The 27,606-nt window shown below is 44.6% G+C and overlaps 1 protein-coding gene across 1 annotated transcript in view; it reads right to left on the reverse strand.

The window, feature by feature from the left end:
• The window catches only part of RBM20 (RNA binding motif protein 20), a 102,134-nt gene that overhangs the window by 5,219 nt on the left and 69,309 nt on the right, over positions 1–27,606 (reverse strand). The window contains exons 2-11 of the mRNA XM_086466945.1: positions 17,793–18,984; positions 16,087–16,148; positions 15,838–15,929; positions 15,392–15,483; positions 10,897–11,040; positions 9,393–9,524; positions 7,451–7,530; positions 5,946–6,633; positions 3,964–4,062; positions 1,832–2,501 (exon numbers count right to left, since the gene is read on the reverse strand). Of these exons, the coding sequence (XP_086323071.1) occupies positions 1,832–2,501; positions 3,964–4,062; positions 5,946–6,633; positions 7,451–7,530; positions 9,393–9,524; positions 10,897–11,040; positions 15,392–15,483; positions 15,838–15,929; positions 16,087–16,148; positions 17,793–18,984 (3,251 nt within the window). The remainder of the gene's footprint in view (positions 1–1,831; positions 2,502–3,963; positions 4,063–5,945; positions 6,634–7,450; positions 7,531–9,392; positions 9,525–10,896; positions 11,041–15,391; positions 15,484–15,837; positions 15,930–16,086; positions 16,149–17,792; positions 18,985–27,606) is intronic.

A 27,606-nucleotide genomic window follows, 5' to 3' on the forward strand; every position in this document is an offset into this window, starting at 1 on the left:
CACTGGCAACTGGAGCCACTCTTCTCCCACCCTCAGCTCTCCAAGGGATAGCTTCTGCTTTATGGCTCTTGGCCACTTGAAGATTTTGGTTCCTGGACAGCAGGGATGGGATGGTTGGTCCCTACTGACCGACATTAATGGACACAGGCAGAAGACTCAAGGTGTGGAAAACAGTGGATTGATTTGCTGAGGCAGATAAAGCCAGTCAAAAGAACAGATGCTCTCCCTTCCCAACATGTGAATCGCTTTTATTTAAAAAAAAAAAAAAAAAGAAAAAAAAAAAGAGAAATTTGTTATCAGAGAGCAACAGAATTAAAGATAAACTAGTCTGATTCCTGTTCTTCAGTTCTTACATCAAAGAACTAGTTCCCTTACCCTGACAAAATTTCTATTGCATTGCAAATTTCACCTAGATAAGGGATATATTTTCTCATAAAACAAATATATTTTTGCCCAGACCAAACCCTTCCTGCCTTTCAAGTCTGTAGTTCAAAGATCTGCAATTTCTGGCTACAAGAATGAATTTTTCTTCATTGTTTTAAATATGTCTATTATGTAATTTAAAAGAAAATAATATAAAATCCTGACTGGTCGGCTTTCCAGTTAACTTTAAGGCTATCCTAGGTTTCCAAATCCGGAGCAGAGATCCTGGAAAACCTGCGAGCTTCAGTTAGCTCTTCTTAAGACACCCAGGGCCTTCCAGGCTCCCTGCTGGCAAGCTGGAAGCTGAGATGCTGAAAACACTGAAGTACCTATGCTCTTGGGATACCCGACTCTGTCACCAGCTGGCTGTCCGTGAAGCGGGCAGCCCAGGGGAGCCAACCTTGCCATCCCCAGTCCCAGGGAGTCTGCACGGCAGTGTTATCTCCAAATACACAAAGCCTGGCAAGGTGTCTTCAGGCCAAGCCGGTAAGTATTGGAAACTAAGCGAGTTTCAAAGCTGTCCCGGAGGAAGAAGTTAGATCAAAATCAGAGATTCACATTAAATGTTCCAGCATTTTCTGGTGGAAAATTGCACCCTCAAAAATCTTCCATCAGCTCCTGTTCACAAACCCACCACACGGACTCTGGTAGCAACACAAGAGCCCATTCCTGGCCAACATGCTCTATGCTGTTTTCCACTTCCCCTCATTATGCACAGCCCATTTGCTCAAGTTTCATTTGAAAGTGTGATGAGGAACTTAAGTCACTTTCAGACACTCAAGATCTTTTTTTACCAGACAGCTGAAATATTAATAGGCAGCTATGATTACATTTATTGGCACTATCTCACAGCATGTCCTATCAGTTATATTAAAGGCAGCATGTGGTAGATAACAGGAGATGATAAGGCAAGTGCTGACAAAAGGCCTGTATTTGTGTGGACAGGGACTGAGAAGTAACAATCTACGGATGATTTCCATGTTAGTAACGCTTCAGTACAGTGTGTAAGAATACCCACCTTGTCCAGGAGCCAGCCAGACATTACAGATACTTTTCTGTTGACCTTCAGAGACTGTCACTCATTTCATTGACAATTCAAAATAAATTTAGCAGGGCACTGAAAGAGTTCAGCTAAACTCATGTGAACCTTGACATGACAATTATAGCAGCTTATGCCTTTCAGAAAGCTTGCAAGCTGCTTATCATATTTCCTTTACACTATTCAGCTAAGAGCCTCTAATGGTTTAGCTTGGCGAAAGGCACTGGGGGTTCTTTTACTGAGCTGCTCCAAGGACAAGTCTTGATACTATTAGCAACATTTATTCTTGTTAGCAATAAATTTCAGTCTACTGTCAGAGAAAACATGCAAGGCTCTCTGTGGGCTGAAAAGAAAAAAAACAGTAGTTACCCTTGGCCTCTGGACACTCTTGGCTTCCGTGTTTTGTTTCTTCACTAGCGTTTTTAACAAGCATTTCCATAACTTCTCTGCTCTCAGCTCCTTGTGATCCCATCTGTTTGTAATCATCTATAAATGTATCAGGGAGCTGGAGAGTCTCTTCTTTCAGATGAACAGAAGGTATATGGTGATCTTCGGGCTCTAAACGAGTGTCAGAGCTCTTATCAATTTTTCCTTCCTTCTGCTGGGGATCAGACTCTTTAGCAGATTGGTCTCCTTGCACTTCCTCTGGCTTCTGCTCCGGGTCCAGATTTAGGCTTGATGCTTCAGTTACAGCATCATCATTATCAACATCCTCCTCATCGTCCTGACAGCTGCTAGAAGCTACACTGCCCTTTGCTGATCTGAAGTTTGTTTCTAAAGCTTTATGGGCAAATTTGTCTTCGCTTCTGGTTAAGTGGCTGTGATCGTTTTTCAGTTCTAGCATGGTTGACATACAGGGACACATTTCTGAAGCGGTTTTATTTTTTTGATCAACTGGTACTATTTCTTCAAGCTCAGTTATATCAGGCTCCATAATTAAATCATCCTCTCCCACTTCATCTACTGTCACTAATTCCTCCATGTTAGCAGGATACCAGGTCTCGCCTTCTATCTCACTTCCACTCTCCCAGTCTCGGTCCTGTCACAAAGATGTAAAACATTTGAGACATCAGTGATTACAGATCATCACTGTTAAAAAGTGGGCTCTGAACATCAGTAACCATAAAGAACTTTGATCTGGCCATGCCTAACCCCTCTTGTATTTTAGTTTCAAAGAACGATATGCCTTGGTGCTGTGATTTTAAACCTTATGCACAAAGACAAGCAATCTCTTTTTAGTTATCACATAAACTTCACTTTGTGGAGATTCTGTAACTGCCTTGGGGATTACAGTTCCTTCAGTTTCCTGCTTCTTACTTTTCTGCAAGCAGCAGAGCAAGGGACAACCTGTTATACTTTATTATGCAACTGATGCTAGTCTGTGGCTCCCAAGGAAATGAACCTCTCCCCTTCCTCTATCTCCATCCCAGGGTGGGGAGAAACAGGCAGCACAATGAGAATATACTGAACCCCAGTCTAGCCACTGTAGCTTTCACTTTGCTGAACTAGGTCCTTTAAATTCCTACGGTGACTGAGAAAATGTGGCTACCTTCTGCAGTCATTTCCTTCCACCAGCAAGAGCCCTCTGCCAGGGACTGTGTTGGTAGAGATTGGCCTAGACCTTAAGAAAAATCAGTTTTACAGTTATACTCCAAGGTACATAATCTGAAATACCTCATACATGCAGTTACAGACTTATAGGACTCAGACACTAATACTGGACTTCAGAAGTATTAGAATTATAAGGTATTAGTTACTTTTAAGACACAGTTGCAGCTTAGATTTCAACTCCCAGACTCATCGTGTACACATAATCTATTAATAATCTGTATTCTCCTCCTGTTTGGCCATTCCCACGCTTCCCCTCCTAGAATCCTAAAACAGCATGAAAACTCTGGGAGTTGACACCGTTCTTGCCAGGAGATCAGTTTTCTACAGCAACAGATATCAACAGCTTCCATAGCTGACCATCAACCCATGACCCTACAGATATGAAGCTGGAGGAATTCCAAGGACATTGCTGTCCCTGACTGTGATGCTGCAGTAGGGGTGCTGTAAAGACATTATTTAATTAAAACCAGAAACAATCAGAAGGGGCTGCTATCTCTAGTCCATCTAAGGCCAATGTTCTGAAAAGTTTTTATCATCAGTCCCCTCCTTCTCCACTAACTGACCGCATCTCCTATTTTTGGGCACAGTTCACAAAGTTACATAGTTCACTTGGGCATATGTTACTCAGAGTTGCCAGTGCCAAGGGCTGTGCATGTGAAGCAATGTACATGGGCAAAGAGCAACTAAAAAAAGAGTTCTGGAGACTTCAGGAAAAGCTATCCCTTAAAGCAGAGGTCAAGATAAGGCAAGTTAATTTAGTCAACCCCCTTCTACAACCCCTTTACAAGCCTTTCCGTGTGGGTTTAATATTTCAGTTGGGAGAATGTGCTACCAAACCTGGGGTTTCACGCATTTTGTCGTGGAAGCTGCACTAACAATGTGTCACCAACCTTCTCTTTTCTTGTGTGTTCCAGAATCTCTCCAGATTCTTTTCCTTGTTTATTAGCTGAAGGTGAGCTCTTCTCTGGAACTTGCTCCTCTTTTCCAAGCTAAAATAAATACAACATATACACGTATAGCAACACACAGTGGTGCTCTAGTATGTTTCTATTCTGGGTTTAGGGAAGCAAAGTCACTCACAAGGTCACATTCTTTATTTCTAAAGTTTATGCAAGTCAACTAGGCTGTGGGAAAAGACCAACAATTGGATTCCATTTGCAAAGCTGCACAAATAAGAATTAAGAAAAAGAAATTTCAACAAAATTAGAGAGATGAAATTTATGTCATAGAATTGGCTAGAAGACAGGTGGGGGAGAATGTGAATTTGTTAAAATTTCCAGCCTCCACTCCTCTGTTCTCTACCCACACCTGTTATGTCAGCTCAGACGTGGCAAGGAGACCAGCAGTGTTAAAACTCTGTAAAAGACCTCAACTGTTTTGTTTATTGATGTAGAATCAGTTGAGAATGCAACTGCTTGCATAGTTCACACCTTGAAAGAACAAAACCACAGTAGTACCTGGCACTTGGTAAAAGAGGGGTGAAGCAAGAGTGTGAGTTCAAACCTATTTCTTCCTTTAAAAATAAATTATTAGCAGTGGTCCCTGGAGAGGTATGCCTTTAACAAAGCCACTTTAAAATAACTTGAAAAACATGCAGAGGAGTGTGCAACACTGGTGATTTAGGATGCTGTCTGACATTTCCCTCTGACATCTCCTCCCAAGGAACCATCCATCACAGTGAAATACCAGCCAAAGGAGAAAGATGACAAAAGGTGGTACAGGCACACATATCTGCAGCATGAGGTAGTGCTGCTGCCTGTTACAGAGACTAGCTGAGTTACAAGGTCTAGAGATTTCCACCAACCTTGACCCCATACGAGAACAACAAACGCAAGCTCAACTGAAAACAATCGAAGGTGGCCCTGGCAGCACAAAGTCACAAGCTAGAGATGGACTCCAGGTCAGCAAAGCAGCTCTGCAGCCTCCTGCGCCAGCACCCCTGCGGGTGGATGGCGGCGGCGTATCCCCAGGGGGGACTGGGGGAGGCAAGGTGGCCAAAAGCCAGTAACGAGATCCCCGTAGGGTGGCCATATGAGCATGGGCTGTACTGGGAGCGAGTGGATGCGGCATATTGATCTGTTCCCTCTCCACTTTTTCCTAGTGAAGAATCAAACACACAAACCCTGCTGCTTTACTGACTGGGAGTATTTTTCCAGAGATCCCATAATTTTACAGGTAAGCTGATTCAGTGGTTCTGCCATGGGAAGAGATTCCTGCCAGCACATTGAACAGAGGTGTGTGAATTTTCCCTGCCACAGCTGAGGGTAGGGATATATGATTAACAGAAACCAATTTCTCTGCTGAGTTGACCAAAAAGAAAATGTTCCTCATTAAAAGTTCATTCCCCATTTTAGCAATATAACAACCAGCTCCCTGTATTGTCCTACAAATATTGCACATCCCTGTAAAATACCACTTAATTCCCACATAACTCAATCCACATCACAGGTAGGTGGTGATGGATGCAGAGAGAGCAGCTATGAGATATTCTGCACAGACTTAGAAGAGACAGCAGTAGGGCAATTGCCTCTGCACACACAACCTGCATGCGAACAGCAGATTGTCACTCAGTTTTGTTGTGAGTTGTCTGTCCCCTTCCCCTTAGTGGTTACTCAAGACGTTTTGTGCTTGACAGAGAAAGACAATGTCCACATAGCCAACACCACAATGGTGTAATACATCTGCATGATGTGGGCAAAGATGTAGACAAGATGATCTCCCAAGGTCTCTTCTAGGTCTATACTCCCTGATTTTACCACGTCAAAACATTGCATGTCACTGGCACCACACCCACAACTGATCTAAAATATTTCAGAAAATATATTACTCCAGCATTTACCTTCTTCTTACACAGTTTGAGACCTCTATTTACCTCATTTTCAGGAGGTTTGGTTTCCTTCACGTCACTGCCTTCAGCAGCACCATCTTCCTCTTGGTCTTTTTCAGCTTTCTTCACCTTACTCTTATCACTTTGTTTTTGCCTGGAGCCCTCAGACACTTTGCTGTGCTTCTGTTCAGCCGCCTCCTCCCTGGCAGTGTCCTCGCTGTAAGAATGCCTGCGTTCCCTTAACTTTGCCTCTTCCTTTCTCTTAGATCTCCCAGGTAAATCCTGCAGCTGCCTCTGAAACTTGTCAGATTTTGACTTAGAGGATTTTCGGTAATAGTCATCTTCCCTGCTCTTGTAGCCAGATAAAGGGTGAAGTGAGCCAGGGGAACCACTCCTTAAATATTTTTCTCTGTGCCCTCTGCCTCCTTCAATCCGTTCATCCAAATCAAACTTGTCCAGCTGTCGGGAATAATGTTTCCTCTCGTGTACCCACGTGTCAGTCCTGTCCCTCTTCTCATCTCCATTCTCTCGCCATTCTCTGCTGTCTCTTTCCTCTTCCCGTCGAGAATACGGGGACTGATCCCACGACTCTCTCCCATTTCCCCAGTCGGTCCTGCTGGTCCCCATCGGGCTGTGGGGTGAACTGCAGGAAGTAAAGCTGGGAGTGTGGGATCGGGGTGACAGGGAGCGGCTTATGGGGCTGCGAGAGCGGGGCCTCTCCGTGCCGTACCTGCTGCAGAGAGAAAAGGCAGCTGTAACTGGCTGACCCACTGTGGTCTACCAAGTTCTTGTACACTGGGAACACATGGGGACTGCCCTGGGGACCGCGAACCTGAGACCCCAGGCCTTTCACAGACAGGCACTGCACAGCTGCAAACACAGTGAACAGGAGAAAACGCAGTGACATATCCACAGAGCTTAACTAAATCCCCGAAGATCTGTCAAGAATATATTCATTCAATCTTAAAAGCATCTCACAGGGGTTTAGCATTAAAAGCTTATAATATGTTAGTACCTCCACAATGACCCTAACGTCTGTACCCTTAATACTCACTTATCTAGGTCACTTCTGAGATGAAAGTGACAAAGGTCATCTGTTTAAAAGAGATGTTTTAGGACTGGGATTCCTCTCCATTTTTGCCCAGAAGCCAGGCAGATCAGAAATATACCCAAATACATGGTAATGTGAACTGGCTCCTTCCCTCTAGGTCTCACAGCACTCCCAGCCTTCACACTCTTCATTCAGCGGGGAGAAGAGGGGAATGCCTTCATTTGCGTGTTCTTCACGTGCCAGGTGTATTTTATGAGTCATCATCATCAGTAGGAAATAGTTCATTTATTTTCATAACATGAACAGTTTCAATCTGATCTCATGATATAGGCCCTGCACCTGCTACTGTATCCACTTATATTTTTACAGTGATTTGAAGTGAAATCCCAACTAAGAAAGCAAATGAGAGAAGAGAGGGAAGCACGCAGATAACGCCTTTTTTACCTGCAGGTTTACAGACTTATCCAGGTCCCAGTTCCAAACTATGGAGAAAATTTACCTGTCCACTTCACGCAGCAGGTCCCTCTCCCTCTGCGAGTGGATGTCCTGGATGATAGCAGCCACGTTCTTACCTGGTTTCTAAATCAGACAAAGACACTGTTTAGCATGCTGCACTACTCTCCAAGCTAATACAGGTGTTTTGTCCTTCAAGAAACAGCATCCATGCATCATTCGGTTATGCTACTACTGAGAAACAACTTGGTTTCAGTGTTGTGGTTACAGTCTTTTCTGCAGCTGGTATCTCAATAACATGATCAAAGCCGTAAAGTGATACAAATGGAAAATTCACTCTGTTCCCTTGTAGCACTGCCTCCTCATACTTGGCTGCTGTAACAGGCTTCGAAAATTAGCTTGTCCTTCCCCGTTGCACATTCCCTACAGAGTATTTTCTAGGAATTGGATGCAAGAGGAAACAAACCAGACAATTTTTCTAATATCTGAATTAAATATGTATAGCAGCCTATCTCTGATCCTCTAGTAATGAACTGCCTTCTCTTCATCTCAGAGTTCAGCTCATTCTGGAGTACAGCTCTAAGAGACTATGTTTGGACACAAGAGCTTCAGAAAAGCTAAGTGCAAGAAAGATGTGTGCTGGAAGTGTTGATTACTTGGGATTCAAGATAATTTATAAAAGATACTCTACTCCAGGCTGGAGTGCATGCAATTCATCAAACACTTGGCGCATGCTCAGCTGAGCAACATAATCATGCAGGAACTCAGAGCAGTTTACAGTGGTAAATAGCTCAGCATATTCCCCCTTCCATGTCGCACTTTTGTTTGTTTTTAACAAAGAGAAAGGGCTTTTGTTCATGCAAAGAAAAACAATTCTATGACCTGAAGAACTGCCATTGGAAAGGCTGAAAAAATCTTCCCGAAATCTAGGCAAGCTACCACACTCTCCTGGGTAATTCCTGTTCAACCTCTATGTCATGATACGCAGTCTCTGCCATCTTAACATTTGAACTCCTCACCGTACCACGCTAAGAAAGACTGCCCTGGTTTATAAACTTTTGGCAACTCCTTAAAAATCCTTTAAGTCTCCTTAAACTATTATACATGTACAGGAGAGAAACAGACTTTTCTGACGGACAAACCAAACTACCCAAATTACTTGGTTTTCCTCAAGGCTCATAAAAGGCCTCTTAACCTCTGAACTTGGAACATTAGAGAGTTATTTTATAAAATAACTTTGTGCTGTGTTAGATAATACAATATGAAGCTTTTCAGCTCTGCATTGCCAGTTCCAGTCCAAGTCTTCATAAAAAAAACGAACCCTCATAGCATTACACATGGCAGTACATAAACTTCCATAAATATGTTCACAAGAGCATGATTTTTGGAGATCACTCAGGTGTCCACATCAGAAGTGTCACACACTCTAGACCACTGCTCTGTTCTGACTCTATGTTAAAAAAAAAATAAAAAAATCTTGCTTTTAAATTTAGGTCATTTATAAGAAAGAAAGAAAAAGAAACCAGTGTGATGTTTAGCCCTGCCATCACTGCATGGTATAGAGATGGTGGCTCAAGCATGCAAGCACTCAAAAGCATTGCTTCAGGCTTAATGCCTGCCTAAAAGGATAGGACCGTCTCAGTTTTGCTGACATGTTGTATCTTACACATGGCTGTGCTTTAGACCTTTGTTAGACCAAGCAATGTGGGGAGCCTGCTCAGAAGGAAGCTCAGAAGGGATTTTTGAAATAATGGTATGAGAGGACCAGAGAAAATGGGATCTCTTTCTAGAGTTAAAATTTAGAACAAGAGTGAGTAGCTAAGTATAAAAGATCATTAACATACATTCATTAATTTATCTTTCTTAATTTCTTTTTCCATAATATTAAAGCATTAATTAGAAATCAGTAACCAGCAAAGATTTTTAGATGTATTCTCCAGGATGTGCCATGGAAACTCAGGAAGTCTGATCAGGAATGACTGTCTTACCTTCAGCTGCAATTCCTTGTATCTTTTAGACATCCTAATAAGTAACTTGTCATCATTTATCATAGCAGGTTTTTCTTTGTAGTACTGCACCATGGCTTGTGCTGCTTCACTGTAAGCCATTTCCAGAAAAGCCTAGCACAAATGGGGAGAGCTTTAAAATCTACTACATAATTAAAAATACAGAGTATAAGAGACAAAAGGCAGCACAATGACTTTTGTTTGGATTCTTCTCATGCAAAATGTCTTGCTAGTACAGAATTGGGTAGCTTTCCAGCCCTGGAGTGAAAACAGAAACACCTGGTCCATTGCTCAGCCTCCTTTTAACTGCAAAGAATGGTTTCTACCTAGCTATTGAAGCCGATATGCAACTTTAGAAGACAGTTTAGTTAAAAACTAAACGACTGGAATCTAGTCTTTCTCAATATATGAAAACATCACCTTTCCCTCACTTCCTCACTGGTGCTTCTACACTGTGGTCAGCTGCTGACAGGATGCAGAACTGCAACGCTGCAGCCCACACTGCTCCCGAGATTGTCAGCTGTGTCTTGCAGAATTGCAAGGGATTCAGATAAAAGCATGAGCAGCCAGAACAAACCCAAAAAAAGTTTAAAAAAACTGAACGATGTTGACTAGCACTTATATTTACACGAAGATTGCATTTGATGTGCTGCAGTTTAACTGGTCAAGGAATATACTCACAGCTGTGTAATGACTTCATTTTGAAACACTACGATCTCAAGCATTGCCCACTGGCATGGATTCTCCATCCATCTGTACCGTCTGCTGCAGGTACATCTGTGACAGAAGATTTTCTAGCCTTCCCAGCCTACCACCACTGGTAGACTTAAGCTACTTAAGGTAGACTTAAGCTACCTTAAAGCAAGAGCTCTACTACAATCCAGTGCAGATTAAAAGGGAGCGAGTGAGGTGTCAGTGCCCCCTGTGAGGGCACAGCCTTCCTTTAGCGTGTGTGTGCCAGATCACCCAGCGCAGCCATGGCTGGGGGCTCTGCCTGTAACTGTAACGACACCACTGCGGGATCTGCTTCTGCTGTAATGACAGTCCAGCAAACAGTGTAGGACAGCCAGACCAGGTAGAGTGCAAGTCATTCTTCAGTGCCCAGTTCAGCTCTACAACTATGGGTAAGAAAGTAACAAAAACCTCCCAAACAGAACAAGAGGAGTCTGAAAGTAACCCTAACAAATGGCTGAGAGAAGGACAAGTTATTAACTTTTAAAAACTTATTATTATTATTAAAAGTACAGTTTTACACTTCGTCATTGAGATTTCTGGCGGTTTTTAACGAGAACCGAGGCAGTGGTCATGTTTACGCCATCATCTCATTCTGCGAACTCCAATTATTTTTTTTTTACTCTAAGAGTAGGCTTCATATATTTAAATTTCTATTACAAAAAAAAGAGATTTTCCCCAAAGACTCTGTCTTCACGTCAGTATGTCTTTATGCCAATAGACATCAACACTGGTGACCCCAAATGCCCAGTACCTGATTAGTGGATTTCATGAGGATATAGTTGGTGACCTTCCCAAATGGGAGGCCCAGGTTAATGACATCATTCTCTGTGCAGCTTCCCTCGGGTAGGTTGCAGATGTGAACAACTCGACCCAGTGTAGATTTCCTCTGGGGAAACTGGAGAAAAAAACAACTCAAAACGATGTTTTTATCTTAGATATTCCAGCCAATAGATAAGACCTTCTATTTCTGCAAAAAACGAAATGTTTTGTCCTGCGTACCTGTAATTAAGGACAAATATCCTTCTTTAAAACACTTCCCTTCTTACTTGTATTTCTAAACCAGGATGTTAAAATATCCTGGTTTAGAAATACAAGTAAGGAAGGAAGTGTTTAACTGCAGTGCAGCTTGCAATGGAGTCCCCATCCCTGGACATTACAAAGTCCAGAGAGGATTTCTAGAAGAGACACTTTCGTGCAAACAGGATCACTGCTACTGCTGCAAAAGTGAACTTGCCCCTCAAACCTTATGGACTCCAGGGCTCCAGCTCCCTGGCATGTCACACCAGAGGGCTGGGCTGCCACGGGCACAGGCCACTGCCCTGTACTCAGGCCCAGTGAGAGTTCAGAGGTTCCTTGGTGTTTGGAGACGGAAGGTGCCCCCGCCATGGGGATGTCTCAGCTCCCCTGACGAGCTCCCTGCAGGGCTGATACCCAACTGGTACACCAGCACAACCCCTACGGCTCCTCTGCCAAGTCAGACAGCCTTCCCCAGCCCATCTGCATCTACCTGTTGGTCCCACTGGAGGCTCTGTGCCTTCCCTGCACACGAAGGCACCACACACTGTTGCCGAGTAAAAAGCCCTTAGCCAGTAATTTGCAAGCAATGCACAAAAAAAAAGAGTGTTTTCAAGTATTCCATAAAGGCCCATTTATGTGGTGTTGGTGGTGCCTGGAGATTGAAACAGATGCTCCCTGAAGTCCCTGCTGAATTTATGGATGTTAGAAATCAGTTGAGGTGACTACAGAGGTGTTCAGGATAGCAGGGGCTGAATTTAAATCTTCCTTCTACCCCGGTGGAACAGATGGGGCCAGGGGTAAAACTGACCCCATTTAACTTGTGAGAGGACACACAGCTGTATCTCAGGTTGGAAAACCTACTACTTTCCCCTCTCATTGCAACAACACACAGTAGAAGGGACTTCTCCCCAGGGGGCACAGTGACCACTGGACATGCAGAGAGGCAGAGCTCCCGAATCAGGCTGGCACAGGCACATGGTGTCGGTGCAGTAATCACTTCTCAAGGGTGGAAGTCTATTTTGGAGTGCTGGGGCAGTTCCCAAAGAGCTGCCCATCTCTCTGACATGGAGAGCAGGCTCCACACTCCTTGTGCAAAGAGGCATCAGAGCATACTCAGAGAGGAACATAATTTATCCCAGCTAATGACACGCAAAACATAGCTCACACAGGATTAAGTCTTCCCAGACTATTTCCCTGTTTATGACCTCTACTATTAGGATTTTACTAAAGGAATAACTCTTCCTTCAGTTAAAATTGCGTCATTCAAGGGAAAATGCAAATCACGTAATCTTGTGGGATCAAGTTCACCAGAGCCATCACAAATGTTTGGCTTGCCAGCAAGTTCACAAGTTAGAGAGCTAATGTTATCTTATTTACACCTTCATCCCATCACCTTCCCTCCAGGCTTCACCACTTAACCATTTGTGTATCTTTTGCTGCAGCAAGTGCCTGTGTTATACAGTGGTCTACTGTTTAGCTTGCATCTTACAGAGCCTGCCCAAGTGCATAAGGTAAGTCAAAGAAGTGCCAGAGTCCATAAGTAGAATATTTTCTCTAGCAGAAAAATAATAAAGATCTGGTCCTGCAAAAGATGAAGCAACTCAACTCCACTTGAATAGAAAAGCAGGTGATGTCTGCGTGCGTCTGGCAAGGCAGCCTGTCATGCACAGCAGAAGAATACAACTGCAATGAGCAGAGGAAAAGTAAACTCCTGACAGTAAATGCAGTCCCGGTGTAGGAACATGCCAGGTCACCTGGCACCTTCTCTTTGATTTGTTAGAACTGCTAAGAGATGGTACGTTAGAAGTCTATGGGACTCAGAAGACTTAGCTGTTCCCTACGTAGGCTCCAGAGCCCGTGTTCAGACACGCACTCAGCAGTGCATTAAATCAAACAACTGTAAGATGTTACCACCTCCCCACAATTGGCAATGGCTTATATTAAATTGCTATGCCATAAATCTGCTGTAATTCATGATTCAGAAGTGGTCACATACTCATAGCAGAAGTCAATGGGCGGTACCAAGCAATAATCTTGTCAGCTGATTGAAGTTAAATTGGATCCATTCATTAAATAGACCTGCAAATCACAGCCAGAAAAGGAATATACACCTTCCGTACCCCCAGCCAGGAAGTTAGGGGAGCTGTTGCGTGTCAAGTGTTGAACGTGGTTTTCAGTAAGACTCTTAAGTTAACTTTCTTTGCAACCAGTGTCTGCAGAGGTTTACCAATGCAGTTGGACAACTACTACAAAAATAATTTGATGCACAGCAGTGAAATGCACCTCATACCGTTTGCCATATTATTTCACCAATCCAATTTGGTTATTTTTATTACAGCTTTTTTTTTTTCAATTTTTTTATTTCTGGCTTTTCAAATTCTTTATCCCTTTCTCGAGCTTCACATGAATCTTTTCTAAAGATAATAAGAAACTGACAGTCCCATCCCTCTAGTGCTAACGGCTCTCCATGCCTGAGTGAAGACTTGTACCACTGTATTTGCCTTTTGAAGAGGGATAGAGTTATTTGCAGATGGATAACACAGAGCAAGCCCTTCCAGAAACCTGAACACTTTGTTTATGATTACATGCAGGGTCAAGTATAATCTCCCACTGCTCAGTTAAATGGCAGCAGCTTAGCTGAAAGTGAATACTACCGTGCAAAGGTGTAATAAATTATAAGCCACCTGGGTTGTGGAGTGAATGACAGCTGGCAAACTCAATCTTAACACCTCTAATATAGCTCCCTGTCCACCCAATGAGCTTCTTAAGAAAAAGAGGATTTACAGTGTCCAGGAAAATCAAAGTTATTGTTTCTTTTATCTCTCACAGTACTGCAGGTCATTCAGAAGAAGGACTTCTGCAGGCAGCTTAAATGATAAATAGTGACAGATTCTAAGGAGAAATGATACTGGTATTAGCAGTAATTTCATTTGTTGCAAGGTTGACAGACATGATGAAAAGGAACATTCCTCTGCACCCGCTGCTACTCCACCTCTGACCTTGGAGGCAGCTGTCATGAGCAGCTCTGCTCTTTGCTCCCCTGCACACACAGTGTCTGTGACAGGCAGAAGCTAAACCCCCTTCAAACAACCTCTTGCACAACAAAACCACACAGTAGAAAATTGCTTGGATTAAACAAATCTGGGCGACGTTTCTGTAAGCAATGCCTGAGTGGCATAGGGACACAACTCAGCCTGGCTTTCCAGAGTGTCTGAGACCGCATCAGGGTGTACACACAAAAGCTAACAATGTGAAAACTTGAACCCCTGGATTACTGCTGCTATTCCATGAATGCCCTAACATGAGTCCTGGATGTCTCCAGCTTTAATCGTAGCTTTCCAATATATGTTGAGCTTCATTTTAACCCTAAAAAGTTTGTATTTCCGTTATGTATAAGATTTGGTTTTATTTGCCTTTTATTTTCTTGTATTTTTTTTTCCCTTTTAAAATCTTTTTGCTTTGTCAGTGTAAGAACCACTGTCAATGTTAACCTTTTTTTCTGGCATTTTTTGATTATTAGGGTAGAAATTCAAGTGCGCATTAGAGCAATATAACTGGGGACCTGTGTTGAATGGGGGGGGGTAATGAACCTAAACCATGAAGGCTGTACACCAAAGCAAACTTGCTGAAAAGCGACCAGTGCCAGGAGATTATATAAATGGTACACTAAAAAAAATTAAGAAAAAGTTAGTCCAGTATAATGAATTGTTCTGTGACCTCCAGGTGAGTAACAGTAAGAATTAGCGAAGCTGCAGCCACTATCTTTGGCACTACTGCTACCTGGGAGAAGGACCCCAGCATGGGGGAGGCAGAGAGTGACTGCTGCACATAAATAACTGGAGAGATGGATGGCTGCTTGCTGGGATCGATACTCAGAGTAAGTAAAAACTAATCCAAATCTTCATTCCAAGCTGAAGCTGACCTTCCTGGGTTGAAAAGACTCAGAAGATGGGGGGAAAAAGTCAATGGGATACACAGAAAATCATTTATCCCCCTTCCCCAAATCTAACAAGCAAACAACTTTTAGCACTAGGAAAAAAACCCTACAATCAAGTTCTGATTCGGCCAAAATCAAAAGCATAAAAAAGCTGCAGCAAAGTTGAAATAACAGGCTGAGTATTCAGGTTATTGTCTAAAGGAAGCCTTCGTGGTTTTTATTCCAGTAAGTAGAAGTGGCTTCTACAAGAATCTCAACATGGACATCACTTTGCTTAGGTACTCACTCTTACCCCTGATGGAGGAGAAGAAAATGTAGGACCTGGCTGGCCAAAGGATCTTGCTGACGTAGTGATAAAAGATGCGCCGACATTTGGTGGATAATCTAAATAATGGATTACACACATTTCATGAAAATCTTGACTCATATTAATTGCCTTAGTGTGCTCAGTAAGCAATGCCCCATTTACATAGTAATTAATTTCATAGTCTCTACACCAAATTATACACTGTTTCATTGTACTGTGAAAACAAGTCATTGTTTGAAAGGAAAATAATTCATACTTTGAAAGGCACAGTATTGGCTTTTAGCCTTTCTGTGCACAACCTCTAAAAGGTTTTCTTTGGAAACTTTTATCACATTTCATTTAAAATGTTCACTTTTCTCCAGAGACTGACTTCCCTTTCAATTAAAAAAAAAAAAAAAGTGTTTTTAACTCTTGCACATATAACCATTCACCTTCGATACTAGATGGATTGAAAACTGCTGCATTATTTGGTGATAAATGCAATGTTCCATCTGCTGAGCTTAACACACACCGGATACCAGTGCTGGAAAAAGAAAGAAAAGAACTTTAGGACCATGCACAATGTGCCATAAATATTAAAGCATAATTACTAGACAGTAAGTTCCCGGTGTAAAGCCACTGAAGTAAGGGATGCTCTGTTAGAAATTCAGTTGGAAGAGTGTCTCTAAAATAATACTTACTTATCTGAAAAAGCCATACATTTTTGGATGTGAAGACTTCCCTTAATGTGCTGATCCCAGTCCTACGTTGAAACAAAGAGATGATGAGCATAGGGAAAATCCTGAGACAAATCTACAAGAGACTGCTTCTCCATTCAGTTTACCTTATTCTAAAAACAATACAGGTACGGTGAAGATCAAACTGTGTGATGCTGGAGCCAAGCTCACCCTCATCCAATGCACTTAGTGATTCATTATTTGTAAGTTAAATTATCAGTTACTTTACAAAAGGAGAGGTTCTCTGTATTAGTTTTTTAAATCCAGTTTATTTCTATTAATTCAGTTACTTCACTCTAGCTGAAGAGCTCGCCCTGCAAAGCACTGAACACCCTCAGCTCCTGCAATGTCCCTAAGGAAGGTGCTCAGCGCACAGGGCAGCCAGGACAAAGCTTATTCTTTTCAACAGATTTGCAAAATTTGTCCAAGTACTTTTAGCTATTTACACTTCTGTGATCCAGATGAGGCAGTGTATCAGACACCAACAAACAGATCAACCGAAACTCACTGTAACGACATTTCCCCTGCCCTTTTTAAATGTTTAACGACAAAAAGAAATGCCCAGCATGCCCTAGACAGGGGCTACTTCAGACCAGCCCTGTAGCTGCAGTAACTACAGCAAACCCTTTGGCAAGCAGCTGCTCAAAGAGCAAAAGGGAACCATGTAAGAGCAAATATATTCAAATATCCCAAAGCCTTGGTGTGTGTAAGCATCAGGTACTATTTCATTTGCTGGCCAATCCTCCTTCCTATATAAACACTGTTGTAATGTTTTTGCCAGGCCACCATCAGCGTGAAAACACGTGCTTTTGCAGTTAGCTGCCAGTCCTGCGATGCGATGGAAAAGGTCATGAGGACTTGTTGAGCAGGGCTCACAAGGAGGCCAGAACAACCCCAGGCAGAGCCCACAAATGGCTGTGGGGCTCAGAAAGCCATGTAAGTGGCCATCTTGAGACCTGACCTACATAATGTGACCTAGCACACCGGCCCTCTGAGCAACCGGGGAAGCTGCTTCTCGAGGGCGAGGTTGAATTGGGAGCTCCCTTGGCAGTATGAACAGAGAAGGGGGAGCGTGGTCTGCACCACACATGCTGAGTAGCTTCTTGCTTCCAGGCCAAAGTTGCTGGGGACCCCGAGTCCTAAATTTCCCTTAGAGGTACTAGAAGGAAGAAGAGAACCAAATAGAGGAATTATTGAAATAATTTTATCAAAATGCACTGCTTTGTTTAAGCAAGCTGCTTCCACAAGGCTGTTAGGGGGAAGCCTTTGGGACCATAAATGCAAAGAGAAAGGGAGAGGCAGATGAAACTGCAGATATGTGGTTACAATACCGGCTTGAGAAGCGGGGATCAGCTTCAAGCTCCTCCTCCCCTCGCTTTGGGCCCACAAGATGGGCTGTGACCCCAGTCTGGACCTCGTGTTTCTCATACCAGCGCTGTAATCTCACCGCCTTTCACAGTGAGATGTGGAACAAAACCAGATCTTGAAACCCCGGTAATTGCCATGAAACAGATGTACGACACCCTAAGCGAAACTATGGCCCTTTGTTTCCACTTCTTTCAGGGCACCTCCGCGGCAATGGGGTGGCAGGAGCCAGTGGCCAGATCAATCACCAGGCTGCCTGTTCGAGGGTCCGAACCATGTCCCCGCGGCACCATAAAACCACTCACCTTCAGATCGAAGATCTTCTTGTCGCACAGGGCGCAGACGTGGGGGAAGTGGAGGGGGACCGTGCCACGGAGGTCGCCCAGCTGGTGCGGTGGCAGGGAGCGGGCGGGCAGGTCGGGCGCGCCGCCGCTCCGCTCCTCCTTCTGCCTCATGCGAGGGCTGCCGAAGCTCTGCTTGCTGTGGTTGAGGCGGCCGAAGGCGGGGGGTGCGGCCGCGCTGAACTTTGTGTCAGGTGTCGGCTCTTCGGGGTTGTACAGCTCGTTTCTTATTTCATACTGCTGCTGACTCGCTGACGGCCACAGGCTGTCGCCGGGCACGAGGTCAGGCTTGTTTTGGCCGGGGAAATTAGGGATGTTTTCCCACTGGTTGCTTGTACCGCTGCCATGCAAGACAGGGCCGGGATCTCCTGTCGGATGGGAGCCTGTGTGCGGGTCGCTGGGGAAGGCCCGTGCAGCCCCATGCTGTGCTGCCGCCGCCCCGTAGGCCTCCTTGGGAAAGGCCGCCGCCGCCTCATGCTGCAGCTGGCTGGGAGCCCCGAAGTGACCCTCGTAGTGTGGCCCCGCTGCCGAGGAGGCTGCGTGGGCCCCAGTGGCGAGGAAGCCATGCTGGCTGGGCTGGTCCCCCTCCGAGGCGTACGCCTGGGGGGCCGCAGTGGTGGCGTTTTGCTTGTTGTACTCATAAAAGCTCCCCGCAGCGGCCGCAGCAGCGGAGGTGGAGGCACCCGCCTTGTTGAGACCCACCACCACGGGTTGCTGGCCGGAGGTTGGAGCCATGACGCCTCCAAAGGGACTCATGACGATGGTGTTGGGGGTCTGGGCCTGGACGGGCCCCAGGCTGCCCCCCGGCGCAGCTAAGGTCGGGCTCTGGGCAGGAAAGGCAATGCCGCCGGAGGGGAACCTCGCGCCGGCGATGCCAGGCCCCTGCGGCGGCCCTGTGGCGTGGCCCTGCGGGGCGTTCATGACGGTGGGGTGCCTCAGCTGGTTGAAGAGTGGCTGGGACATGGCCACTTTGGAGAGCACCTGGTTGAGGACGGTGGCGGCGGCTGGGTTGTTGGTGACGGCAGTCTGAGCCAACTTCAGCCTGTGGAGCGTGAGCTGCGCCTGGAGCTGCGCCAGCTGCAGGCTCGCCGGCGAGGGGAGCAGGGGGCTTGGGGCGCCGACGGCAAAAGGACTCTTCTCCAGGAGCTTGGCAGCACTGCAAAGGATCAGGATTTGGGTTAGCTGAATTTGCCCGACGTCTACCTGCACTCGCCTCCCGCTAAAGCCTGGCATGGGATACGCAGCCACTTCTGGAGATCTGGCTTATCTAAGCCCCGTGAAAGCAAAGTGGCGATTAACAATGTAGCCATAACTTGTCATCTTCCCTTCAACATCTGCTGCCGCGTCCCTTTCAATCAAAAAGTTACTAGGGAGACAACTATGCCAAAGATCTCCCTCTAAAATTCCCATTGCATCCCTCTAGACTAGACCACAGCTCGTTTTAAGTGCCCTTGGGACTCACACCTCTAATGCAGACCAGGAAGAGTGGCAACACGAGCCCCACATCTATGTATTTTCTCTCTTTTCTGCATTTTATGCAACCTCCTGCCTCCCTGCTGAGACATCACTGCTCCTGACTGGTTCTGTAATGCTACCATTACTCTCTTTTCCCACAGAGCAGAAAAAGACATCAAATGGGACTGTAAAACCAGCCCTGCAGGTACTTTGCACCTAGCACATCTGGCTGCATAAAGCAAGATGAAATACACCACATGTATTTATTTTAATTGTTTACAGTTCTCATTTAATTAATCTGCATGGCAGTCTGTTCTGTAACAAAGTATACAGTTTCCCTGTTGTGCAGATGCAAATATAGAGGAAGAAAAAAAGCAAATAATTTGCCAGAAGCTGGAGCAACTACGAACAAACTGTCCTGAAGAGATTCCCCAGTTCAGCTGGAATGTAAGGCAAAATTTCTGCAGTGCCAGCTGGTACAAATCAAGGTCTTTATACTTTCTAGAAATTAGAGGTGCATTGAGTATTCTCCTTCAAGTTTTGTACATGGAATGAATAAATGATGACTAAATTGCCTGCTTGAATTCCAGAGCTGGGAAAATAGGAGATGATGCTTTCAGACATATGGTGGTTCCCGGCTTTGGGAAGCACCTCTGGGACACCTCACCAGTTCACAGCACCACCACCAACCCTTCCCTCCTCTGCCCCATCAAACCCTGCAAACATAAAACAGGAAAAAATAAACCAAAATGAGTAAAGTATGGCAAAGTTAAAAGCAAGAGAAAAGTTATAATGGAAAATATTAGGCAGCACTAGCTTCCAGGCAGTGGCACCCACTCTGCTTTTAGTGACACCCCCCCCCCGCACCCTTCCAGACCCTTCCAGGATGCCTCCCTGCATCATCTGTGGCAAAGCCAGCCGGGTCTGCATGTATGTGCGCCACACTCCCTCCGTATGTCATGCTGCCTACGCTTGGATACCATCAGCCGTTTCATACCGCTACCAGAAAAACGTTAGCCATCACTTTTTCCACCACCGGGAGCCTCTGCTCACAGACAACGCAGCTACTCAACACATTAAAAGTGGCTGTTCATTCTGAAAACGAGAGCAGAGAGCACTGGAATAAAAGGGATGTGGTCCAAGCTCAATTAATTTATATTGTAAAAATGTATCGAGTTTCAATTTAGGCCTTTCAAAGCAGCAGGAGCTATGCATCAACCGCCACACAACCCTCACTGTTAATAATTGGCCAATTTGCTAAACTGCATGGATGAAGCTGTAGTTAATGATAAATGTCTTGTCAGCATGCTACATTTGAAAACCACAAATTAGGAAAACATCTGCTTAAATCCAAAGTATGACTAAGAGAAAATGAATGGGTTTCATATTTAACGTTTAACTTCCACTAGCAACTGCAAGGCACATCTGTCTCCCAAAATACAAAATGCCGTTTGGATCAGTGCATCGTTATGTAATGACGAGACTCCCTGCCAGCACAAGCTGACACCAGTGTGCTTCAGAGCTGAGGTGCCCTTTGTTTTCCCGTGTGGTTTCCAGCGCTCACTCTCTGACCCGCGCTTACCGCACGGTTTGCTGTAAAGTTGAATACGGATGAGAGTCAGGGTGTAAGTACAGTCAAACAACAAGGAGGCTCTCCAAAATCTCAGCCTGTGAGATGCTGAGGACCCACAAAAGTTACCGAGGATCCCCATGGGGTGTGAGGGGCTGAGCAAGCAGAGGATTCCATGCTGGCACGCACGCTGTCGTCACTGCTGGGGGACGGGGCATGACCCTGTGCCCGGGCTGTACTGTGCCACCAGCATCTGGAGTGTCTTGGCTTATGATGTGCTGCGTGGCACTTGCCACAGTCCTGACAATTGTTTCATTTTACAGCCGGTTATACCTTTTGTACCATAAGTAAGCTGTAAAACTCTTTTTAAAAGTTTTATAGAGCATGCCACTAAGAACTGCCTGGTGATCTTAAATAACAAGAAAAGCCAGCAGTCAGCATATGATGTTTTCAGGCTCAGGAGCCACAGATGACTCCTGTTCCCAGCAATCTAATTCCACCCTGCTCAAGCCTACGCAGCAGCGTGCCTATCCTGACAGCTGCAGCCGCTTCCCAACTCTGGCAGCTACCTGCTGGACGCCGGCATGGCCTCCCTTCTCTCCACTGAAACCATCTCACTTGACGCTGCCGCAAGCCCTGAAGCTCCCTCAGCCACCTCCTGTTTTGACCAACTTTGGAGCACTGTCTCTAAGAAACCCCCCAGCACCCAAGTAGTGCCCTGCCAAGAGCTCCCCACGGCTGGGCACGCCTGGGGCGCCTGCTGCTCCCCAGCTCTGCCGTCATTTCTGGCCTCTGCAGCTGGGCGTGGGGAAGGCAAGGGCAGGAGTGCCCTGCGCAGCGGCGTGGTGGGCTGCCTCCGGCCAGCTCCAGCCAACGGCTTTTGGGCCCTGCTGCAGAGCAGGGCAGCACCCTGCGCCTGCCGGCTTCAATCCTGGATTGCAAGCCAGCAGCAGGGAGGGCTCGGGGGCTGCAGGGAGCCTTACCTGCAGAAAAACCAACGCCGTAAGGAGAAGGGGCAGCTTCCAAGCCACTCGCGGAGGGTCGGAATTAGTAAGGAAGTTCGCTCCCATGCACTGATAAGTTTGGGAAAGGCCACAGCTTCAAAATCCAGCTGTCTGTTATGAATTTCTAGATTTCAGGGTGTTTTGGGTTGCACACTCTATCCTCCCGCAGCAGAAACAGACTATTTTATCATCTAATCACAGGCCAAGAAGGAAGGGCATGTTCATGGGTCACTGGGAAACGCAGATAAGGAGATAAGAGGCTGATAGAAGAGATGTGTATAAAGCATCTTTTAGAGTGACACTCAAATTTGAGGATTTCTGTTCTGTTGTGAAATACAGGACCTAAGAGACACATGGAACTGGCATGCACAGCTTTGAAAATTTCTTTCCCTCTTTCTGTTCTACAATCATAATATTTATGTACTTGATAACATAATTTTGCAAATAACCCTGCTACAGATCTACTAACCTATTGGAAGCTGCAAACACGAAGTGAACTCAGTGGCGGCATTTTGTGGGGGCTGTTCACCACTCGTACACACACACCTCCCACCCCAGCTCATCCTCAGGTTACCAAAACGCAGCCCCCGCCTGCTCGTGGGGGGTCTCTGCTGCAAGATGATTCGAAGCAGCTGAATGAAGCTCTCATTCTCCATCAAGCACCCAGGGAATTAGCTTGCGTCAACCGAAGTTAGCTCTATCCTGTGCAAAACATTCCCGATTATGAGGTCAGCAATGTAAAAGGTAAACAGAAGTTGTCCTCTTCATTTATGTGTTTAACATGAGCTGTACAGCTGGGCTATACCCATGTCTCTTCGCACAACTAGGAAAGCCAGAAATGGTCTTTCTTTAGCGAAATAAGGACAGGCAGGAGCGCTGCCATATAGTTTCCACGAAGAAAGCCAGAAACCAGACAAGTTTTCGCACAGCTCAAAGACAGGAGTTGAAGATACGCATCAACTGTTGCAATACTCGCAATGGGATTGCAACCACTGGCAAGGCTACATTGCTATAAATCAGTTCAGCCCATCTGCTGCCCCTGTAATCCTTACTATGCTTTTAGCATCCAAGAACAGCGAGCAACACACGGTGTCGGAGGTGAAATACCTAGATGTCTGGATTATTTGAGCAATCCTGTCTACGAGAGCGATGAAAAGGCTGAACACAAAACATATCTATTAAAACAGACTGACAACCTGGAGCTTGATTTTCAAATGATAAAATTAAGGATTTTAAAGTGCTGCCCAGCGCTTTTCAAAATTAAGAAATAAATTTTTAAAATCTGAAGTAATCAAGTTATGATTTTAGCTGCAACTATTTATTTAGGAAATATTTATACTCATAAATATTTGAAATGCTGTATAGGGTGTGAATTCAAATACTTAAAAAAAAAAAAAAAAGACTAATTCACGGCAGTGTAGAATTTCTTTTTTTCTTTTCTTGCATTTTCCACAAATCTTGCATGTCTTCTAAGACTTTTTCATTCCTGCCCCACGACACATTTGCCTTTAGATATAATTACATCTACTTGTCAAAATCTTTAGAAGATAAATATTTAACATCTTTTGTTCCAAAATGTGCACATTTTCCCAAGCTTTCTGTATTACCGTGTTGATTTCCAAATTTAAATGGCCAAGGATATTGAGATACCCAAGTATCAGCAAGCAGTAGATGTACGACTACTCTGCTTTAGCACAGTATTAGATTTGAGACCATATTTGCAACATCATACTGGTTTTTCATCCATTAAAGCTCTTCTGAATCAATTTTTCTAACAGTTAGCAAACTTTAAATTTTTAATTCAGGACTCTTGAATCATCAGAGAACCATTTCCTAATTATCCAAGCACAAAATCAGTTATATTCTGTTATGCAGAAGTGTGGACATCCCTTCCCTATAATGTATCATTTATTCAAAACACAAGGGGCTGCCTTCTCTAAACTCATCCAAAACAATTGCCGCTATACTAAAAAAGCAAAATAAAAAAACTTTAAAATAAAAAAATCAGTTGTTATATAGATGAAGTCGAGAAGATGTTAAGGGGAAACCTAGTCTTCAAATAAAAACGCAGCATTTGACAGTACTTTGGTGAGATCACATGTTGGTATGTAAGGACAGGATCCGGCCTCTTGAATTCAAGGGAACTGCAAAGCCACATTTCAAACACTGGTAGAAGCAAAGACAAAGTTCAGCCATCTCAACAGCATATATTAATTATGATAATCATAAATTATTATAATGATATTTTATGTTACAGTGTTTTGCTGATCCCATTAAGAATACAGGGGTTACATTCATTTTTGCATTGAATAAACCCAGCACTTGCGTCAATAAAGACTAGAGCATTGGTTAAGAAATGGACACAGGAACTTTTTCCTATACTCCAGACTGCATCTGGCTGATGTTAAATGACCGTTTTCTTTCCCTTCAGCTCCACAAGAAGTATTTTCTTTGGGTTTTAGTAAAATGACTTTCTTGGTCAGAAAACCTTGGAAAGTCTGCTGAAAGGAGAAAAGTCCTCTACCTTTATAATTTAAGCTCTAAAATCATCTGCTGCCGGACTTGTTTTTTGCTGAGTTCTGGTTAGAAATGATAAAAAAAGAGATCACATTTCACAGTAAGTTCAGCTAATGATGGGGAGCACTAAAAGCCTTAAGCTACTTTAATACGTTTATAAGCTGCAAGTAAAACCCTTCTTATCCCAAGTAACGATTTCTAAAGCCCTCCATTATACTACTGAGGGAGTAAAATAAAACATCAGCCAAGGTATACATGTGCTTTGCCAAGTGAGGTTTGCATATGTTTGGCAATGGTGAACTCTATTATCTGGACAATCATCCAGCCTAACAGTTAGCTGGAAGATGCAATGTAAAATGTTATCACAGAGCTGCTAAACTAGAGGTTTACAGAACTAACAGGAGTTAAGCGCCTCCTGCCTACCGAAAGTCCTTTTTGCTCATTTGAAATTTTCAGCCAAAATGTTCTCTGCCTTTGTTTATATGCAGAGAGAAGTCAGGCAATTTCCCCTGGGGAAAGGACAAGATAAAGGGGCAAACACAGTGGTTATATCTTGGATAACAGTTGTGATCACAGAAATAAAAGTGGAAGCGATCTTAAGAGCACGGTTAGACCAGCTCCTGAGGTGGGATCAAGCTGAACTCAATCACCCTTGACATATTTAATCTGCTTTTAGGAACCTTCTTTGGCAGGCATTTCATGACCTCCAGGGACAATTAATTGCTCCACTCCTCCTTAGTCTTATAAAGCTCCTCTTAAAGCCTGTGGTGGCTCTCTGCTGACAGCATAAACCAGTCTTCCCATGCACATCGAGAAGGGCTTCTCTTACCTTTCTGCAGCTGCTACCAAATCTTCTCTACAACCATCCCAGCTCCTTTCTCTGCACATTTTGTGCGTTGCATTTGTTCGTAATGCCCAGTATGACTGCTTTTCTTCGTAACAGCACAGCTCCATGGTCCACTGTTACACCCAGCCCCTCTCCTGAAGAGCTGCTGCCCAGAGACATTGGTTGGGAGGGATCTCTGGAGCTCAGCTGGTCTGACTTCCCGTACAGGAAAGGCTAGCTCAGTCCTTTTGCCTTTTGGCTGTCCAACGGATTTATCGTATCACCATTTCATATTGTCCTCATCAATACTGCATCCAGGTTGTCAGATCCGGTTTGTCGGGATTACTCTGGATTCCCGTGCTGCCTCCAGATCACTTGTAAATCCTCTCCTCTTGGCACTAGCTGCTGATTTAATGGATACTTTGTGCACCCAATTCATCACTGAAAGCTTCAAATAAGACTGACGGCTGTTCCCAAGAAAGGAACTGTGATGCACCTTTCCATTTTCTCTCCAAACACCAGTAATTCAAGGACATGTTACCCACCTTGCAGCTCTGCTTTGCATGCTGAAGAGACCATGCTCTTTCCTCCCTGACAGTCACTTTGCTAAAAAAAGAGCAACTGTCCTATTTGCAGTTGCAAGAACAGAAGGGTGGATCATCTCTGGTGAGACTGATTTCTTATTAACAACTCTTGCTCTATAGTTCTGGATAAGTTGTTTTGGATTGTTGTTTAAAACCAACTATACGTTCTGGTTTCTTTACAGCAACGTGGCTTCTATTTGATTTGGCTGCTTTCAAATGCTAAATCCAGTGCCACAGATGACAGTCTGCACTCACAGTGCAAGAACAACAAAAACAGCTACCACCGAAGCCTGCACTGGCCATCGCACTTCCTCCCCCTGTTATTCAGTACACATTTAACCCTGGAAATCTGTTCCTTATACTGTGTGGAACTCCAGATTGTATACTGGGTTTAGTTCTGCTTTCCTTCATGCAACGCATCTCTCCATAAATATTTAATTAGGTGAAGTTCAACTCCTTTCACATAAGGGATGTAGTCTAGTGAATGTACCACCTAAAACCAAGGTTATAGGTAACGATTTTCACAAGCTGGTAAAGTTACCATTTTGTTTTGTGACATTAACGTACTGTTTGGTTGTGCCGCAGTATGTCAAGGACGTCTCTGAGGATTTGTATGCATGCAGGAACACTAGTCTACATTTTAAATTACAATATGCACCCATACAAATTCCTTTAGCTGTACGGCAACCACCTATCTGCAACTGCTTCCCAAGGAAACATAATGCCTTATTTACTGAAGGTTAAAGAAAGAAATGTATTTTTAAAACTGTACTTTAAATGCATGCTAAAAAGCGTCAGAAATAGTTATAGCACCAGATCAGCGCTTTCCATTGCTAAGATTTAAATCAGCAGAGAAATCGTGCAACACTTTTATGGAGCTTTCAGGGCGTGCTGTGACAGCCTGGCAGTGCCACGCTGCCCGTGCCTGCCTCCCCAGCACCCTTCCTGCAAGAGCTCTTATCACCTGGGCTTCACATGCCCTTTACGGTGCAAAGTCACCTGGCCAGATTATCCCTGCCAACCAGCACCCCAGCAGGGCTCCTATAAGAAGGGCTGTCGGGGGTCACCCTGACAGCCGCAGACCCCGTGCAGACGATGGTGCCGGGGTGCTGCGCGGCCGTGCCACCTCCTGCCCCAGGCGGTGGACAGCACAGCCCCGGGGGCTCGCCTGGAGGCTGAGGGGCACAGGAGGCCTTTTGGGAGGGGAAAAGCAAGAGAAAAGGTGCTATGGACAGAAACGTAAACCCATAGGCTGAGCAAAGCGGCCAGACAGGGGTTAGCGTTGGCAGAGCTAGGTAACCCCGGCGGGAGTGGGATGAGCAGCTCCTGCAAATGCACCCCTGCTTCACGGACTGTGTCTGCTGCATGGCCCGGTGCTCGCTGCACTGCTCCCAGCCTCCCCTCAAACATAAAAGAAATCTGAGGAGAAATGATCTGGAAAGCTTATTATAACTTAAAGAAAAAAAAAAGAAAATGCAGCCTTTAAAAAAAAAACCAGTCAGAAACCCTTCAAAGGCTTTTTACGTGAGCACATAGACAAACGCCCAACTGAAAAATAATTCTCGGCATATAGTACTTACTAGAAAAGATATTACAGTAATATCTCACCGCACCTTCTGCCAATGTGTTTTCTGCATGGTATTGTTAAACCACTACAAAACCAATAAGTTTGAGCATATCAATATCTCGCACTGCCCGGAGGCACAGCCGTTTTCATTCGTGTGTTGAAAGTAGGAAGCATAATGTGGTAGGCAGATAATTCCTCATTTGAATAAACCACTTCTATTTCACAGCAATGTAAGGCAATATAAAAGCCCTTTTA

This window comes from Leptosomus discolor, chromosome 6 (genome assembly GCF_034619465.1).
Source record: "Leptosomus discolor isolate bLepDis1 chromosome 6, bLepDis1.hap2, whole genome shotgun sequence".
Taxonomy (NCBI): domain Eukaryota; kingdom Metazoa; phylum Chordata; class Aves; order Leptosomiformes; family Leptosomidae; genus Leptosomus; species Leptosomus discolor.